We start from the raw sequence: 19,551 nt of genomic DNA, 5'->3' as shown, positions 1-19,551 counted from the left end.
TTTCTCCTCATCACACACTTTCTATGACATGGTTGTGTATAAAATCAGATGGCCTAGCTTGAAACACGGCCTCTTTACATTCCCAGAATGATCTGAAGATACCAGTAGAAAATCACAAGTTCCTGAACTCTGACTTCCTGCCTGTGGTTGCCTGGCTCAAAATACACATTGGACTTATCTAACATCCAGGATTTTGCTATGGCTTGGAGGTGCCACTAAATGGAAGGAAATTTTCCAAAGCAGGTTGAAAATGGTGGGGATCATGTATTTCCTTGTACTTCTAGAAAAATGAGGACTTCTTGTGGGAATCCTGGTACCATTTCACCAGGAAAGCTAGCTGTCTTCGAAAGCAGACCTGTCAGAAAGCTGCCTTGATAACTTCTAGCTCTCCTGCGCTACCAGAGACCCGGGCTGAGTCATTTTGCCAAAGAGCTAAATAACCACTTTCTTCGAGCTTTCAAACTTGTGGCTCCCAGACATCCTTACCTCACTGTCATGGATGTGATGAGAAACAGGCTTCTCAGATGGCAGCTCTCCTTCTAATCTAGTAGTTGCTTCAGGCCCTGTAATTTTTTCAGCTGTGTCTATCTCATAGGGGAGAGTGCAATTTTTTTGCCATGGTGTGCATCTTTCCCTGGTGTGAGTCACAATGAGATAAGGTGAAGTGTCTGAAAGACATGCCCGCTGACAGTGATGACTTGATGACTCAAGCCTTGCAGATTTTCTAAGGCATCCATTTCCTCCTGAGAGAATTAAATTAAAAATCCCTCCATTTTACCTTCCAGTGATGGATGTTGTGTTATTGTAAAGCCTTTATACTGCCAGCAGCAACTATTTAAGCACATACTACATGCTGTAGTTAAATCAGTCAATATAAATCTACTTGGATACATTTACAACCAGCTCATCCTTTCTTCTTTAGTCTTCTCTGAAATAGTTTGTGCAAAATCACCCATCTTTCAAAGACATCACTCAGACAGCATCAAGCATCATGAAAAGTTAAACCATGCAGGCAGGGTGTATGAATAAATGTACTGGAATGTATTTGCCAAAGCCCTTTGTCCAGAGTTCCAACTCAGTAACTGGTGCGTCATGGACTGCATGAAATGGGTATCATCTTTTATTCCTTGGACTTTGCACTTGGTAGATTCAGGCATACCCACAGGTAAAGATATGGTATCATTTTTTAATAGGTGGAGCACAGGTACCTGATGTACTCTAATCTTGTGTTTGTTTATGCTTATTTATTAGCTAGGGTTCTCAAGTAACAATGGTGTTAAGGTGGCATGGCTGTGCCATGAAATGAGTGTATATGCACTCTGACCATTTACAACGTGATACCCTTTTTACCCCAAATCTAGATTTTGTACTTCAGATATAACTTATGTTTCTTATCACCTGTCTTGGTTTGGGAAGACAGGCATCTGCCAGGAAATAAAAAAAAAAAACCAACAACTGGAGTTTCTTTTGGAATGGAGAGTGTAAACCCCTCCCCTACCCCTTTTTTTCTTTTTCAATTATAAATTTACAATCAGAGGCTCTTAGGCAAAAATTTGGGAAATAGGAATAGCAGTTCTTTACTAGTATGTATTACAAAGCAAACAAACACAAAAAAACCACCAAACAACTACAGCATTAATAATAAACGAAAACAGTACCAAGAACCTTGAGGGCTTTGTTTCACAAAACCCAGGGCAGTTTGGTTTCGGTGTCCCTGCAGGATCCTCAGAGCACTAAGCTGAAACAGTGGAAAAGTCTTGGGTTGGTAGCTGGGATGGCAGAGTGTCCCGGCAGGCAGGGGCAGGATGTCCCGGCAGCGCAGGGGGTGCAGGGTCGCGCTGTAGCAAGAGGAGCAGCGCCGAAGGAGCCGAAGGCGAGGCAGGGCCGGCCCAGCTCCCATGGGTGGCAGAGAAAACTCAGGATTCAGGCCAAACCGGTGATAGTAGATTTCCCAGGACTGGATCTCTTTGGCCGCAGTGAAACTTTTCCAGCCAGCAACAGCCGTTCTCTCTCTCTCCCCAAACACCGGAAAAAGAAGAGCCCGCAGCTGCCTCAAGCTCTGTCTTTTACCTGCCTTATCTCCCCCTTCCAACTTTGTCCACCTCTTTGTTTCGGTTAAGTACTCTCAAGTATCCAACACTTGGTCTCCTTGGTAACTTATGGGGAAAAAATTCTTTAGAGAAAGAAGGAACAAACCTAACCCCCAACATCACCTTAAAGGGGTTGTCACCCACCATGAAGAGGATCTCCCAGGGCAGGACATCTTCATGTTTTTTGTCACTTCTTTTCAGGTCTAAATATTATTTTCCCTCTTCTGAATTTTGTAATCAACAAGACATTCTGGTTTCATTCTCATTCCAAGAAACCTATTTCTCCTACAGAAATTTCACCACCTAAAACATTACATGTTAAAAAAAAACCCAAAAAACCAAAAAACCCAAATTGTGGTGAAAAACTTACACATATTTAAAAATTGCTTCCGTTTCTGGTACCTTTATCATAAGAAAACAAGTTAATCTGTTGAAACCTTTTCCTACATCAATATGAGTTCATATTTCCAGCATATCTCATGACTTCTGCCCCTTCTCTACTGAGATTATGGGGAGAACCATTCTGGTGTCAAAGGCTGTAGTGTAGGAGGGGAGCTGGTTGGGTGCCAGCAGGCAGTTCATGTTGCCACCCTGAAAGCAACTTTTCCTTGAGAATCAGGAATGACTTACAGAGTGTGGCAAAACTCATAGGACAAACAGTATCTCTAAAGGGAATGCTGCCAGAAAAGCTATTTAATTCTCATTTGAGTTTCTGACTGTCTCAAGAAAAAGCACAGAAAATCTACATCTTTACTTTGAATGTCCTTCTTTCTGAGGTCTCTCTCTAGATTACTTCTACACATTTTGTTATTTTTTGGTAAATCTCCATGGTGCAAAATTGTCCCGTGTGATGAGTGATGAACACACACAAGAACTTGGGTATTGGTAGTGATTCTATAGGTTTGGTGATGCTGTGGTTTTTTTGCAGAGCTAGAATACAGAAATGCATTGTGTCATCCAGGCTGCATCCATTGCTCCCTCTTGCTAAACCCCTGTGAGAACTACCAACACATAATTGTCAGCAAAGCTGACACTGTCTTTGAAGATGACAGGTAACAGGGATTTCTTTTGTAAGGTGATTAACCTACATTTCAACCCTATTAAACAAGTGAAGAGAAACTGTTGCTATCCTAAAATTTTTTAATATATCTTTAGTCGGTAACAACAATGCTATTGCTTGCCCCCCAAGTCATGTTATATTGACCAAGAGGAAGGAATGTGATGTTCATTTTCCTCAAGGGCATCTCTCAGACATGGAAGCTGACTTCCTTATTGATTGGTTCTTGTCAATATGTAATCTGAAGCATAGGCATCATTTCTGTTTTAGTCCGTAACAGATCATTTCCCCAGGGTACTCTACTTGATGTAGGGGAATAGGGATTTAGTTGTTGGGTATTTATCTTCTAATTTAAACATGTATTTTACTGCTGTGGAGGAAGCAGGAGTAGCACTGACTAAGTAAAATAAATGTAAATTAAATGGACTTTAGGGGAAACATATTTTTGTTTTCTAAAATTCCCAGTGTAGCAAACAGAACAGTTGAGTGTTTCATCATAAAAAAGGTGTGTCTCAAAAACCTTTTGACAGATGGTGGGAGAGAGAAAGCTTGGGTTCTCAGGAAGGTTTTAAGAAAACAAGGTCAGTACCTTTCAAAGAAAGCTTTTTTTTTTTTTCAGTCTTTCAGGCAGTCCCAGGGATAAAAAATTAGTAATTTAACAGCCAGAAAACAGAAATCCTTCCCAAGCTGTTAAATGTTTCATACAGGAGCCTCAGAATTCTCTTCTCCACACTAAATAATGATATCTTATTAAAAACTTAATTGGCGTGACACTAAATGCAAGTTTGTACAGGTCTCTTACACTTCAAGTTCTGTCAGTGTACTATCTTCAAGTTTTCACAATGTCTATGTTACAAAACAATTCCACAGCTATGTCTTGAAATCAAAATGATTATGAATGAGTATCAAGAGCATGTCTTCCTATTTGAACAAAATACACAGCAGTGGTAGGTGATAAGGCAAACTAATCTGCATCAAGACTCACTTGGTAGTATCAGAAATACAGGCATTTTCTAATAAGGACTTTTCTTAAGTGAAACACAAGAAGCCCACCGGAAATAGATATGAAAGAAGCTGTATTATGCCACATTATGCTATTACATATTCTTTCTCATCTTTAACCTGCTAAATGTGGCTAACTATTGATTTTATAGTTTTTAGTGGAAAGTCTTAACTTTTGGACAGTGAGAGAGCATTTATATCAAGCAATGATTTTATCCCTGGTCCAGCTGGCAAAAAACAGTAGATCAAAAGAGGACCTTATTGATGGCCAAGAACCCCATTACACAATGAAGACATCCATCCTATCATTGATGTCAAGTCCTCAGGGAGTAACCAGCACCAATTAACAAAGCCATTTGTACAACACCTTTAGCTATTCTATCCTCCTATGAGTGTTTTAACAGTTTTAAAGAAAATTATTCTGTAGCCTTGTATGAAACAGCATCGAGAGGGGATGAAAAAATAATAATCCTGCAGTTTACTCTTTTCCTTTCAGGGAAGGGAGGCAAAACCTGGTAGTGGCCTAAAGAGTTTTGCAGATTAGGTGAGGGAATGGAGGTATGAAGTAGCTACACAGACTATTTCATCAGCCCTGCTGTCCTGATTTCAGCGCAGTGCTCAGGAGATCACAGCAGGGTGTCCTATGATGCTCTTTGCAGAGACTGAAGCTGCAGTGGTGAAGATTTTGAAGGCCAAAATGTCAAATACTTTTCCCTGAGTACCTCAAGACATAACCTTCAATCTTCAAAAGGAAAGCAGAGGAGATTTATTTTCCAGCCAATTGTATAGCTCCCCTCTCATCACTAAATTCAACTCCTAGCTAAGCTAGAGCACCAGAAGCACATGCTTCTAAGGCATTTAAAACCTCCCACTGACAACACAAGGACTGATCCACTCAGGGGCACAACTCTCTTTAAAGACCTAAGGGCAAAACTGCATTCACTTCAGATTTTACAACACACTGGTAATATTTAAGGGGCTTACTTAGGCTTTCCATCAATTAAGCGTATCACCTCTTAGGTTACAGTTATGTACCTGGGTTCCTTCTTGTTTATGCACAGCTGGAGGTAAGATATATAATTTTTTCAAGATAGTTGTACTCGCTTTGAAGCAGGGAACAGATCCTGCTGTGTATCTTCCAGCAGTAACTAAAGTCATAACGTATGAAACCTCTTTGAAATACTGGTTTCTCATTACACAGAAAAGTGGTGTTCTGTGCTGTAGAGTTACGCTGCTTCTTGAATACTGCTGTGCATTGAATTTATCAAGGTAGTCAGAAAAGTCTTAGTCCAAAACCCTGTTTTTCCTTAAAAAACCCAGCTCTTCATTATTAGGCCTCATAGTTGTGGTAGCAACTTTAAAAATATGAACCAAACAGTGCAAAAAAAACCTGCTGGTGTAGTTAAACACATCCTGAAACAATAGCACCAAGGGGAATGAAACACTGCATTCCTCTTAAGAGAGCATTAATTCTTAACTCCTAGACACTAGCCTGTGGGGAGGGACATAAAATAGGGTGGAAAAATTAATGTACACCAAGATAAAAACATACAAAAGACAAAGTGTCTCATGCGCCATACTAGTCATTGCTGTTATTCAAAGCAAGTGGTAACTGGAAGCTCACTTTCTACTGAGAGCTACTATACTAAATTTCTAAGCAGATGCTGGCCACTCAGGTCGCTCTGTTCTAATGGATAAGTCAAATAAATTAGCAAAAGGATTTTCAGGTCTTATTTTTCTGGTTTTTGGGAGTTCACCTGGACTGCAGGATCCCCCAGGAATGCATTCACTTTCTGCTAAATAGCCAGCCACACAGGTTTCAAGCAGCATTTAAATCCCAGGCAAGTAATCCACAGACTGCAGCCAGCCCTTTTTCAAGAGCAAAGGATGTGCAAAATGGGAGCTGTCTTGTTCTGCTTTATTGAAACGAGAGATATCCCCAATTCAGAGGCATTTAAAACATTTATTAGCGTTAATCATTGTAGGTTAAATAAAACACAAAAACTACATTTTAGGGGGAAAAATATTATTAGGTATGATACATTAATATGCAAAACAGAAGGTAAAGTATTAACAGATTGCAGCATCCCATACATGAAGCGAGTGGGTCCAGCCCAATCAAAGCCCTTATATAAACAAAACAGAGGAAGAGAACCTAGCAGGTGATCTTAAACTGGCAATATATCACTGACTCTGGTTTAAATAATTAAGGGTAGGTTAGTAAAATATATCACTGTAGTGAAGCAGTCTGATGAAAACAACCTGATGACAGCCAGAATGCTCACATATGTAGCCTATCTAGTCATGCTTATTCCCATGTGCCATTAAGGATTAGTGAAGACATGGGATAACAAATAAGTTTTTTAGGTATTGATACAGACTCATGTTACATTGCAGCACTTTTGATAGACATGTTGTACTGTGAGCAAAAACAGTAAGTTTTTTCCTTTTGAGTGTCACTTTATTACTTCTAAGTTCCAATTCCTGAAGAATAATGGCCCTTTTTAGATTTCTCAGTCTGCAAGACAAACATTTTCTAGAATATGCCATTTTCATGCACAAGAATGGCAAGTCAAAAATTGTACCTATGCATATCTCTATCTTCTTGCTACATTTGATCCACAACTTTAAGTTCATAAAGGTGAAGTGATCATTAATAGAAAAATGTACTTACAGAATACAATGTGTAGTATATGAGAACCAGACATAGTGAAAAAACACTACATGTCAGCAGAACAATATAAAACTGTACTTATATACACACATATATGCAGAGCATATACAAAAACTAGTTCCTTCATATTTTTTTAAAACTAGTTCACAACAAGCCAGAAAAGCAAGTCACCCTCAACTGGACAGTCACAGTCTTGACTCACGGTGCAAACAAGCTCCACCAAATATCCTTGGCACTACAGCCTGTGCCTCAGTCCTGCTGCCAGCTCTCTTGAGAAAACCAGTCTTGGACAAACCCAGCACCAGCTGGCTAACAAAGAACTGCAGCTTTGATATTATTATTATTAGAGAAGATCAGTTACACAGTCAGGTGCTCCAGTACAGTAATTACCAGCCATTAACTACTAAGAGGAATTCCAGTTGCTGCTGAAACTTTCAACTCTGAGGTTGGGGAGTTTTCTGTCATTTTTCTGGCTGTTTATGAAGGGTGGTGGTACTTTCCAAAAAAGAGAGATAACCAATGGAAGTAGAAATAATTAATTTTACATTTTAAAATCACTTATTTTATAACAAACAATTGCCCTGTTTGAAGAGGCACATTAAAGCTGCACCTTGGCTTTGACAAACAGCAGAGAGGCATCAACATTGTCAAAGGTGAGCCCTGTATTCAGAGAAAATGCAAGATGCTTTGCACAGCACATTGGCCTGTTATTTTTCTTCTGATTTCAGAATTCCCTACTAAAGCTCTCAGTAACCCAAATCTCAAGAACTTATACAATCAGAATCCTTATTAATTTAAATCTTTTTCTTGACTAAAAGCAGAATAAAGTGATTTATATTTGCCCCACCAAAAGCAAAACCTATTTAGTCACCATTCAAATTTTAAAGTCTGTCAGAGATCCATTGTAAAAACTTCCAATTTAAAACTATTTTTAACATAAAACACATAAACCTGTTCTGATTCACATACTGCTCACAGCCAGTTGTGAGAGCTGGTTGTTCAGGACAATATCCCATAAAGATCAGCATCAATTGCCAGTTCTAACATAAATTAGAGTATACAAGGTACTCACAAAATTGTCTTGCAAACCTTTCAGACATCTCAGTTAGGATTTAGTAAGTTTTGAGATGCCATGTTAAAGAAAATAGAAATATGTAACAGTGATTTACAAAAGCTTAAAAATCAATTATGGATAACTGCTATACATTGAAATAAAGTTTATAACACCTCTAAAAACATGGGTTAGATCTCACCTTGTTTTCTGGGTAACTGGTCTAGCCTCTTACTGGGTTTTACCTAGGAGGAATCAGATCTCTTCCAGCACTGGGTCATGGACCCCATAAAACGTATGAACCTGTGATGTTGGTAAGTTTGGTATTTCCTTACCACTGAAGGCCAGGTTAAGCTTTTCCCTCCCAGCCAAGTGAAAGAGCCAGGCCTCCCTGGCAGACTTGCTTGTACCAGGATGGAATTAAATGCTCCCTGAAGGAGCCGGTCTCCCTCCCCAGCTATCAACAATGAGGATTACTGAATTTTCACTTAAATAACCCTAGACTATCAGTAAAATAGTTGCTGCTATGAGTCAGAGACATGGATTGTACATCAGCACAGCTGAAAACTTAAAGTTTACCCAAAATATCCAAGGCTGTATTTTCTAGAATGAGGGTTATCAAAGGAGGCCAAAATATAAGAGAAATTATTGTATGTGAAAAAACAGTGCAGCCTAAGTTCTTAGATGAAATCCAGAGGGATATTTCCCACCTATACTACTCCAAGCCTTCTGGAGACAAAATGTTCCTGCTGATTTTATCTGGCTCTGTTTCAAGACCTAACAATTAGTGACATTTTATCTAAGCAATCTCACAACCAGCCAATAAGGTCTGGTTTTCTATATATCAACACGGAAACCACGCTCTAGGTTGCCTGTTCATGATTTATTGTGGAAAGTTATTTTTCCCATTTGTTTGCTTTTCATAAGCCCTCCTGAAAATATGCAGTGGCAATAATTTTCCTCACAAGAGAACAAATTCATGTTGTGGAATTCAGGCTGGTCTCTGGTTTTGAATACAGCATTTCTTATTGTAATTCCCACTTCCAATGAAATTGATGAAGAAGATAAATTTGGATTTTATCATCTCAGTCCAACACATTCATAAAAGAAGGAAGTGGAAAACACATACAGTTTTACATTATTTCTAGTTCATAACCCTCTGTAGGAATTTTTTCCTCCACTGCATTTCCAAGTGCACCACGCTTCAAAGATATTTCACAGTGTGTCTCCCACACCACATCCCCACACACTTGAGAAGACTACTCTACAAATTCAGGGAATTGCATCTGTAAGCAAACATACACGTTTGTTTTTTTAGATTCCAAACTCTAAGCCCAAATTATACTGTGCTCTCTTGAGCAGCTTTTTGTACCAAAATATCATTCTTTGAACTCAAAGACATCTTGGAGCACAGCAGTGAGACCATGAGGAGTGGGGCATTGTGGTACCAATGTTTAGGAACCAAGGAATATGCAACTTTGAACACAGAAAACTTTGGTCTGGGGCACAGATTTGGAGGAATCCTGGTAAGCAGTGGAGACTAAGCCTCTTAATTTTATGTTCTTTTTACATTTTCACTAATTATTGAAACACACACCCTGCACAAGGAATCATCCCAGTCTACACAGAGGCTGCATTTTCGCTTCTTTCTGAAGCAGTTCTGGTCCAGCAGTTTCCTTCATGACAACTCCTTCTTCCACATACACAGCACTTCCTGACACAGATTTTAACTTTCAGTCCATAAAAACTGCATTCAGTCATCCTTTGGATCCATTTTTTTCTTCAGTTAGCAAATTCAGTCCCCTTCTTGCTGATGTTTACTGAAAGTAGGAGATGAAGCTGCAGATTTAGAAAAATCGTGAAGCAGAGTCTAGCTAAAAAGATGGCAGAGAAACTGTAAGCCAAAATTCAGGTTTTATGGGTTTTTTTCACCCTATTATTACAGAGAAAACTCTAAAAACATGCCAAGTCCACTTTACAAATGTAAGAAAAGATTTTGCAGCAAACCTAAATTTTATAGATAAACTGATCTTTTTATTAAAAAAAAAAAACCTCAAACCAACAGTCGCTGGTTTAAACAGAGAATCTGAGTACTTTGACGTTGTAATTTTGACAGGATATTAGAGAGGATTTTCCAACTGGGTTTTGCAAAATCCTTTTGAAGTAAAGCCTTCTGCTTCTGGTCCTTCAGTTATTGCTCATGGGAAGTATTGAAATTACTGCTTTCAAGATAAGGAGCCACGTCACTGAGATCATCAAGTCCTTTCTCAGTGAAAAACAAAAAAAGCAAATGGCGCTGTTTTTCAAGTAAATCTAAAAAGATCAAGTTGGGTCAGCAGCACCGCCTCCCCATCTGTGAAGTCTGCCTTCCAAGTTTGATTGCTCCATTGTTACTGTTTTCATGAGGATCTAAGGGTGGGATTTGCTGACCTGAAACACAAGAGGAGACATGAATTCAATTTTCTTGATGTAAGAACAACACCCCATGCAGGTAACAGTTAGAAGAATTTAGCTTGCATAAGAATTACATCTGTGAAACTTTACAAGAAAACAACCTTACCTTGAATATTTTTTCCTTGTATCCTGCTCATGAAAAAAGACTTTCACATTAAAAAAATGTACGAAATATGGCTATTGAGAAGGCATGAAGTACACTGAAGTTATATTTTCCGTGTATTTTTTTTTAAGTTATCTTACTGAGCTCCTTACAACTTTAGAAAATTCTCATCCTTCTCCTAATTGCACCTAAATGGGAAATGGTGCAAGTTTAATGAGACTGTGCCCATCCTAAATCTGCATGGTATTTAGTCCTAGCACACTGGAGTTTTAAAAAATACTGTAACTAAACACATGGTACCTATACTAGACAAAGAAAAACAGATCTGTGCTTTCCATTGAATCCCTTCCTCTTTTTTAGGGGTACCCATGTCTTTCCAGTTGATGGCTTTTGATTATTTAACATCATCCCCTCCCCCACAAACTCCCTTGATTTTTTAATCATCTTATGATGTAATTATTTAGAGTGTTTGAAAGAATTTCAGCCATTACAGGAGAGCCAGAAATCTCCCCTGGGGCAGAAGGGCGCTGCTCCAGCTCCCGCCCCTGTGTGCCCTTTTAGTACTGCTGCATCTTTTGTCTAACTGGCTTCCTATTAGTGGACAACATACAATGTGCTTAATAGTAAGAATAATAAATGGAAAAAAAAAGAATCTTCCAGGTCCAATCCATCCTGTGTCTCTCTCTGGTGTGCACCTGGCTTTTGCATTAAACCCTTGTGTGAGCTCTCCATCAGTACCTTGAGATTTTACAGTCATGGTAATGTACTTTCCCATCGCTTTGTGGATTTCCTAAAAATTTTTTTCTGAAGCTGAATCCACTTTTTATTAATTATTTCTGGGTTTACCATTACCCATGTTAAACCAACATGAATTAAAATATTTAACATTCGTTTCTTATATACCACTTTCAGAGAACACCGAGTTCCTCTGAACAGCTCGTCATAATCCAGGTGGATTTTACAGGTTAAATTTCCCCATCCTTGGCTTCAAGAATTCACAGCTCTCTCTTACCAAATGTTCTATGAATTATGTACCTATGTTGAAGCCTGAGTCCTACAAATTATTTGGGGGAGTGGTTGTGGGTGGGTGAGTTAAAAGTATTCAGGTAGAATCCAATTCCTAATGAAATCAAACAGCAAAATTTGATCTGTAAAACTTGTCCTTAAATTACCTTTAGCCAACATTCTTATTTTCTCCTATTCCATTAGTTCTGCACAGGTACGCTGTACAAGAAAAGTGTGACTTTTAAAGCAGATAATCCTGTGTGTTTGTACAACTGAATGAGAAAAGGAAACATCCTCCCATTACTAAGGTAAAGATACTGTATGTGGTCCAACAGAGTGAAAAATGTGTATCTTGAGGGCCAAAGCATGTACAAGCACTGACATTACAATGCTGAACTCTATTTGGGTCACTAAAATATCAACTTCACATCCTGCTTAACATTCTGTTCAGACTTCATGTTTGTAAAGTAAAATAAAAAGCAGAATAGGTGGTTATAGACCCAGCTGTTACATACATTAGTTCTGTTGGCTTTGTTTGGAGAAAGAGACTCTACTAATTCTTAAAACTCTAGAGAATATGAAGAATATGGTATCTGTGAGAGGCTTTCCACGAAGGCTATGCTGTCGTCACAGAGACCTGTGGGAAACGTCTGCATTAGGTACCTAACACTTCCAAAGGGCTTTCCACTCAGTCTCAAGGCAATAAAGCCCCGTCAATCTGACCCAGACAGAGCACAGCGTAGCTAAAAACCCTGGAATCTACAGACATAGCTTCCATAAATAATTTGCCATTAAGCAAATACTTTCTAAACATTTGGTTCTTCTAACTTTGGAAGAGGAGAGCTTTAATGTGCAAACTAGCCTTTCATTTTTAGAGCTCTGCATTAAATGAAGACATTAACTCTATTTGTTTTTCATTCAGCTTTTCATACTTCCTATGAGTTTTAGGTCTTTTCTACAGTACTCCTGATGTATATTCCAAGAAGGAGGCAAACTTATCTTTGGAGCAAAAACCTTGCAGGCTTCAAGGTCAGCGAGCAGTTTGTCCAGTTCAGACCAGGGCACAATATCTATTGTTAAGAATCACCCAGATTTAAGTAATTTCTCAAAATAATAAAACTCACACAGATAACAACTATAAATAATAAAGACAAAAAAAAAATCTCTAGACCTATTTTCTGGCTAGTTATTCTGGCCTTTGAACTTAAGTACTGTTTGTCAGGAACTAGTCATGTTTTCTGCTGTTTTGATACCACCACCCCCTCCTTGAACTCAATGTAAGGAAATAAATGTTTATACAGTCTAAACTTCTACTTTTTTCGAGTTTGAGAATATTTTTTCAGTAGGTGATTCTTCCCTCACTCATTATTTCTCTTATTACCAGAATTATTAAACCATCAAGTTAAATCGTTTTAGTAACAAGACATCCCTGTCCAAGCAGCTTTTACCATGACAGGAGTAATTATGTTGGAGCATAAAACTCAGTCTAACACCTGAGAACCAGCTCCACAGCTGGTTAGTGATTTTTCATCAGGGATCAGGGAAAGTGAATAAAAAAAATCAGTCAGAAATCTGTCTGACTTATTGTTCTTCCCTCGGCCTCCCTGACAGTAGGCACCATAACAGAGAAGGGCCTAAGCAGCAGCAGAACACTAAGGATGAGCAGTGAAATGCTGAGCCTGCATCTACACTTCCTGCTTCTAACCCAGCTCAATCACTACTGCCACCTAAAAGCACTGTGATCATCTCATCTTGTCATTCAGCTCCTAATAAATATGGCACCAATATTGCTGACACCAACTCAAATATAGCTGGCACTGAGTCAGGATCAACAGAGGTCACAAACTGAATTAATTTTGGAAAGTATACACTCATTTAAAATTTGTGTCTCCCTGGCATCCATAGTCTCTCTTCCAGAGCAATGAAAAATACCCCAGTATTGAATACCATAAATTAGTAATGCTGTAGGTTATTTCTTTCATGTAGTTTATGTCAGAAAGAAGCACTAGTGCTCTGACATCCAGCCCTGCAATTCTCATACTGAAGAAATAAAAAACATTAAGGCAATTCCTCTTCAAACTGAAGACTGCTTGGTAAAGATAGAGTCAGCCTAAACAGACGATCAGACTGAACTCCTAGAATAATAGAATGGCTTGAGTTGGAAGGGACCTTAAAGACCAGGGTGTTCTAACCCCCCTGCCATGAGCAGGGATGTCACTCACTAGATCAGAGTGCTCAGGGTCCCATTCAAGCTGGCCTTGAACACTTCCAGGGATGTGGCATCCACACCCTCTCAGGACAATCTGTTCTCATCTCTTGCTTAACTTAAGCTGGCAAACTAGACCACAAATAGTCTTCACCCTGTTTTAAAGAGCAGGACACAACTTGCCAGCTTGCCAAAGATCACCAGAAGTGTGGTTTAGGATTCCAGAAGCAATAGTTATTCACAGAGAATGCATGCACATTTATCTAAGAATTTTCCAGCTGAACTGGTGAAATGAGGAACTCAGGGATAAAATATTACTGAGATGGTATAGAAGTCCCATATGGTTCCTATTGCTGATATTCCTACAGAGTAACTTGCTGACTGCAATATAAACTTTAATTTTGCACTATTATTAAACACAACATTAATATTTTCATTTTATTTCACTAAGGTTCAGACCACATTTCACAGTTTTTTGCAACAAACTATAACCATCCACCTCTGCACATTCCTGAAGAGGTCTTGGTGTCCTCCATTCCCTCATGGCAGTAAACACTGGTGTGCAAATAAAAAGCATCACATGAGATTGCTCAAGTGTAGGGTTACAGAAATTGTCACCGTTCTGAAGTGAATCATCCAGATTAACAGATGAAAAGCATTAAAGCAATTGCATCTCCTCCTTTCTGGCACGTTTGAGTCGGGCTGAGGCAGTCCAGGATGAAGGTCAGAGTCTTCTCCAAAGCCTCGCAGAGTTCCAACTCCTGCTACTGAATCCGAGGTTTGTTAAGAGATTAATCAGCGCTGTGGGCGTTGCTATTCTGAGTGCCAGAGGCAAAGAGATTGGGAAATGGGAGGGTGGAACAAGAGATAAACAAAATGGGAATGAAGACAAATTAAAAGTGGAGCAGAGAAGTAAGAGAGACAACAGGGACTGGGTAACAGCTCAGTGAGCAGAACTTGAAGAAAGATGAACAGGGATTGCTCTGCTGCAGCTGGAAGCAGGAGGCATCATCTAAGTAATAAAAGCTGCTCTCTTTATTCCTTTTTGAATGTGATGCTCCAGTTGGAAGCTGTGACATTCACTAGCTCAGAAAAACCAGGCTTGGAGCTGAGCTTTTTGCTCTTGTTTGGGTTTTTAAACGTGAAACTAGTTTCATCACTGATCTGTGAAAGACTGCATGAAAGGAAAGGTTGGGATCAACCCTAGAGCTGAGAATAAGGCTCAGTAAAAAACCTGCAACAGTTGTTACCATGATGACAAAGGGACAAAAGCAACAATGCATGGAACAGATAACTCATTTACTGTGGAAACAGATGTGTTGTGATCAACCTGAGCTGGCCAGATAATGAAGTCAGGTTCCAAGGACTCACAGAATATGCTGAGTTGGAAGGGGCCCACAAGAATTAGCAAGTCCTGCTCCTAGCCCTACACAGGATACCCCAAGAGTCACACCATGTGCCTGACAGCATTGTCCAAATGCTTCTTGAATTCTGTCAGGCTGCTGCTGTGACCACTTCTCTGGGAAGCCTATTCCAGTGCCCAAGCACTCTCTGGGTAAAGAACCTTCTCCTAATATCCAACCTACACTTCCTCAGACACAACTTCAGGCCATTCAAAAAGCAGTCCTGCTATCTAACACAATAAGGAGAAGAAGCAATCAGAGTCCTGTGCAGTGGCTTCCTCTGCCTTTCTTTCCATCTTCCTGAAAATCATGTACAATGTAATTTTTAGGAGGTTGGAGGAAGGTGAAATCCATTTCACTCTGCCCCAGAGCAGCAGCCTGACACCTGTCAGAGCTCAGGTGAGCTTTTCTAATGGCTCACCTGAGAAAAGGTTAACTTCTTCAAGCGGTGGTCCAACAGCTACACAATGGCCAGAACCTCCTCCTCAAATTCCCTGCTATATCACAGCAAGATGAGGCCCTGCAAACCCCACTAAAAAAGAGTAGCCATCTGTGAAGACACAGCAGAGCAAAGCAGGCACATCTGATCCAGTAGTTTTGGCAGTTTTCTGTACCTGTAGGAGTTAAAACAGTCCCACTTCACATCTCCCCAAATTCTTTCATGCTCTGAAACCTATTTTAGTGGTATTTTTTAGGTTTCTCACATGGATTATAAAGCTTGGCTCACTAGTTTCTAGTTCTTTCCCCCCACCCCCTACTTACACTGATGTTAAGATTTCCCCAGTTGTCAGAGATGACTGTTTGCTCATGTTGTAAGTTTTCATGCGAGGCAATACAACAAATTTTACAATGAAATCTATTGCGTAAGTAAACCTAGTTAAGTTGCAATTATTTTAATACTCCTAATAGGACAGCTAACAGCATCTCCATGCAAAAAAAAAAAAAAATAAATAAAGCCTTTGGTTTGGTTTGTTCTAAAGCAAAAGCATAGACTGCTGACACAAGTTCTTGCTAGGGGAAGCAGCAATACAACTACATTTTGCTCATTTAATTAAAATCTCCAGACATAACCCAAACAAATATTTAAATCTTGCATGTATCAAAGTAAACAACAGTATCCTTAATTACTTAATTACTAAGAGATCCAACCTTGACTCAAGGTCTTGCTGTAATTAACTTTGGGCTGTGTCAATTTATTTCTTACTGTTTTAAGTTGAAGTGCTCTCCTTAGTTGGAGAGAAACCCAGTACCTCACATGTTTAACTTTAGGAATAGTCCAAAGGTCATTAAGTTTTGCTCCATTCACTAAAGTCTGAAAGCAAGAGGAGAACTAATCCTGAAACACAGGGAACATAAACTGTAAAGAATATAATCTCAAATATAAGTTTGGACATATAAATGTTCTTCCATCCTTTCACACCCTGTGCAAAAATTCAGTTATGAGTTTGGACTACCTTAAAAATTGGCATATGTGAAGTTTCTTTGTAACCTAAATGTACTTTCTTTCCTTAAAATATCTTCCATTGACCTCTTCAAAGTACTTCACAGATATCTGCAAATCAGCAGATAAAAGGATGAAAACTACCATAGTCATCACTCACAAACCTTGAAGACTGTCCATCTGCAATTCCACCCATCCAAGCCCATCTGAGTCAGGGCAAACATTGAAGGTCTGCCGGAAAGGATCCCTTCCCCACTACACAGGTATTTCACACCTTCCTCTTTAGTTTGTCCAGTATGCAACTGGTTAAACTGTAAACTCTAGAGATTGAGTTTGATTTAGTTTTTTTAATCTCCCAGTATTTCTAGGAAACAAGTATTTGGGTTACATTAAATATTCAATATATGAGCCACTGGCAAGGCATCAGAAAATCAATAGCTTCATACATTTATAACTGAGCATTTACCACATGAAAGGTTGAATCCCAAGATAGAAACTGCTCTAATTAGGAAGCCTCATCTAGGAAGAATGTTCTTATCTGGATTTTAAACATCAGCCTGTCTCTACTTCTCGTAGTACAAGCATCAGTAAGAGGGTGCTAACCACACTTTGCACAGTCTCCATAGTGTTCTCATAATGTTTTTCTCACTTCCTTCTCACCCTCAACAGAGGAAGCTGAAACACTTCAATCCTGCCCCCTTTGGTAGGGTAGCACTGATCTCCAACTTTTGTTGGATGGGGCCTTGAGCAACCTGACCTATTGGGTGGCATCCTTGCTTGTGGTGGGGGAGTCAAACTAGATGATCTTTAAGGTCCCTTCCAACCCAAACCATTCTACTGTCCTATGATTTGCCAGACTTTAAAGAAAACAACACATAGCCATACTGTTTGTTTTGTTTAACCCTAAGTTTATTCCGTGCTTCACTCAGCTAGGTATTCTTCAGCGGCTTGCTTGTCCCACTACCCACTCCAGAGCTCCTGATGCAGCCTGACATTAGCAAAGGAGCCACAGCCTCAGCTCTGCCGCGCACCAGGGGTGGCTTTTAACTAATCTGCTCCTTCATATCTGGGGCACCTTCACGCTGAGGTAGCAGGCAACACACACAGGCTGAAGAGAAACAGCTGGGCGTGTACCAGATTTGAATAAGGTAACTAAAGCTTATCTGAGCTGGTAAATGAACAGGTGTCTGAGAATTGCAAGCGTATGATTGCCACTAAATGACAGTACACCTGGGGTAAGCTTGTTTAGTCTTTGAAAACCAGCCAGGCACAAGCAAAGGTCAGTAGGCTAAAGTCCCACAAACAAGAAGGGGCAACACAGAACTGGTATGGCCCCCTACACAGGTACAACTTTATTGTACTGCTATTGTATAATACATTCCTGGCATTTTTGCTGCTGCCAAAAAACCAGCAACAAGGAGCCACTGTGACTAAGATTCTTTAAAGGTTGGGAATAAAAGGTTAATAACATTTGTTCCTATAGAAACTCAGCTATTAAAAAAGAACTACTGGAACTAATGAAACAAACACTGAATGTTAAGCCATTTTTATGTCAAAAACCTTTAAAGACATTAGGAAAAATTTAGCTCAATATTTTGAGCTAAAGCGAGGAATGTACAACTGTATTAAAAATACTCATTACATGTTTACAGAGACATAAATCAGTCATGTGATATTTCACAATCACAGCAAGCCTTCAGCCACGCACTGCTAAACAAACCCAGGCTAAGTGTAGTGGCTTACCATTTGAAATACCCTGGGTAAAACAGAACCCAGGAGCTGCAGCCCATTACTCAGCTCAAGGCAAACTCCCAGTGCAGAGAACACTGACTTTGCTGATTCCCGTGCTCAGTCTGCCTCCTCAGCCTCATTTGCCCAAGTTCAGCAAGTGCAGAGTACCTCTCCTGCCAAATTTGACCATCTTCAAAAAATCAGAAACTTTTACTGGTTCTAGTCTTTCACATCTTGTATTTTCTTGAGACAAATTAAGGACAATAGATTTATGTTGAGACTGTGATATGAAGATATCCCTCTAAGCAGCCAAATCCTCAAATTGTGAGAGAAACTTATTTTCAAAATCTTTTAAGCACAATGTAATAAAATAACCTTAGAAATGAAGCAATCTTTCTATGATCTCTGTAATTTTTCCAAGATTCATCTGTCAACAAAAACATACCAGTACCCCTTTTTTTTCTTTATGCCTTCTTTCTATCATTATGAATACATTTTTTCCGTCATACTATTTCACTCTATTCACAACACAGTCCCTGGAAAGAGACAGTTGTTAGACATCTCAGGAAGGCAAAAGTTTTACGCTAAAATGTCCCTGGGAAATGAAAAGCATAGGCAAGAAGGAGGTAATTTTTTAGCAAAAATAAAATAAAGTCTACCCTTTCTGCTTGGGTTATCAATTTCAAGGAGGATTTAATAGAGAAATTCTCCACATTTGTTGGAATATCCTTCCAAACCTAGACTGTAAAATAGATAACACACATAGTCTACCTACAAAGTCCAAGGTAAACAGAAATTGCTGCTTCCTTGTTCAGAGGCCAGGGAGCTGCACCATGCCCTTCATGAGCAGCACAGGGAGAAGGGCAGGAGCTCTCAGGCAGCATGAAAGCAAAACTAAAGCTGCAGCGTGACTTTTAGGGCATCATGCAAACAAAATTAGCCAACAGGGTAGGAGACATTGCCACAGGAGGATTTCATACTCTGAAAAGGCAGAAATGTTGCTATGCAACTTGGACAGAGACAGACTTTTTTGGAAATTGCACCAAGACTGAACTGGTGTAAAACATCAGAAAGTTACTTATCAATACTCTCTGCCCAGTCACAATCACACTAATTAATTCTACTGCTAATCAAGCATTTTTCACTTGGTTTCCACAATATTTCTATAAACATAGTCTACCAACTCTCTCCTTTCTCTCTGCTGAGTGCTTGATAAGGTCACAAGTAGACCCACTGAGACCAAATATTTCTATATATAGAAGTAATTGCCTGTGGAATTAAGTACACTTGCCTAGGTATCTAGTTCATACTAAACTTAATTTAGCTGATTTTCC

The 19,551-nt window shown here is 39.4% G+C and overlaps 1 protein-coding gene across 1 annotated transcript in view; it reads right to left on the bottom strand.

Moving 5' to 3' along the window:
* Positions 1–6,092: 6,092 nt before the first annotated feature.
* Positions 6,093–19,551, bottom strand: part of RAB31 (RAB31, member RAS oncogene family) — a 61,363-nt gene continuing 47,904 nt past the window's right edge. Inside the window, exon 7 of the mRNA XM_066183497.1 lies at positions 6,093–10,304. Within this exon, the coding sequence (XP_066039594.1) occupies positions 10,207–10,304 (98 nt within the window). The 3' untranslated portion in view covers positions 6,093–10,206. The remainder of the gene's footprint in view (positions 10,305–19,551) is intronic.

Source organism: Chamaea fasciata, unplaced genomic scaffold (assembly GCF_029207755.1).
Source record: "Chamaea fasciata isolate MVZ Bird 193981 ecotype frontalis unplaced genomic scaffold, bChaFas1.0.hap1 SCAF_1, whole genome shotgun sequence".
NCBI classification, from domain to species: domain Eukaryota; kingdom Metazoa; phylum Chordata; class Aves; order Passeriformes; family Sylviidae; genus Chamaea; species Chamaea fasciata.
This window is presented reverse-complemented; position numbering and strand designations above follow the sequence as displayed.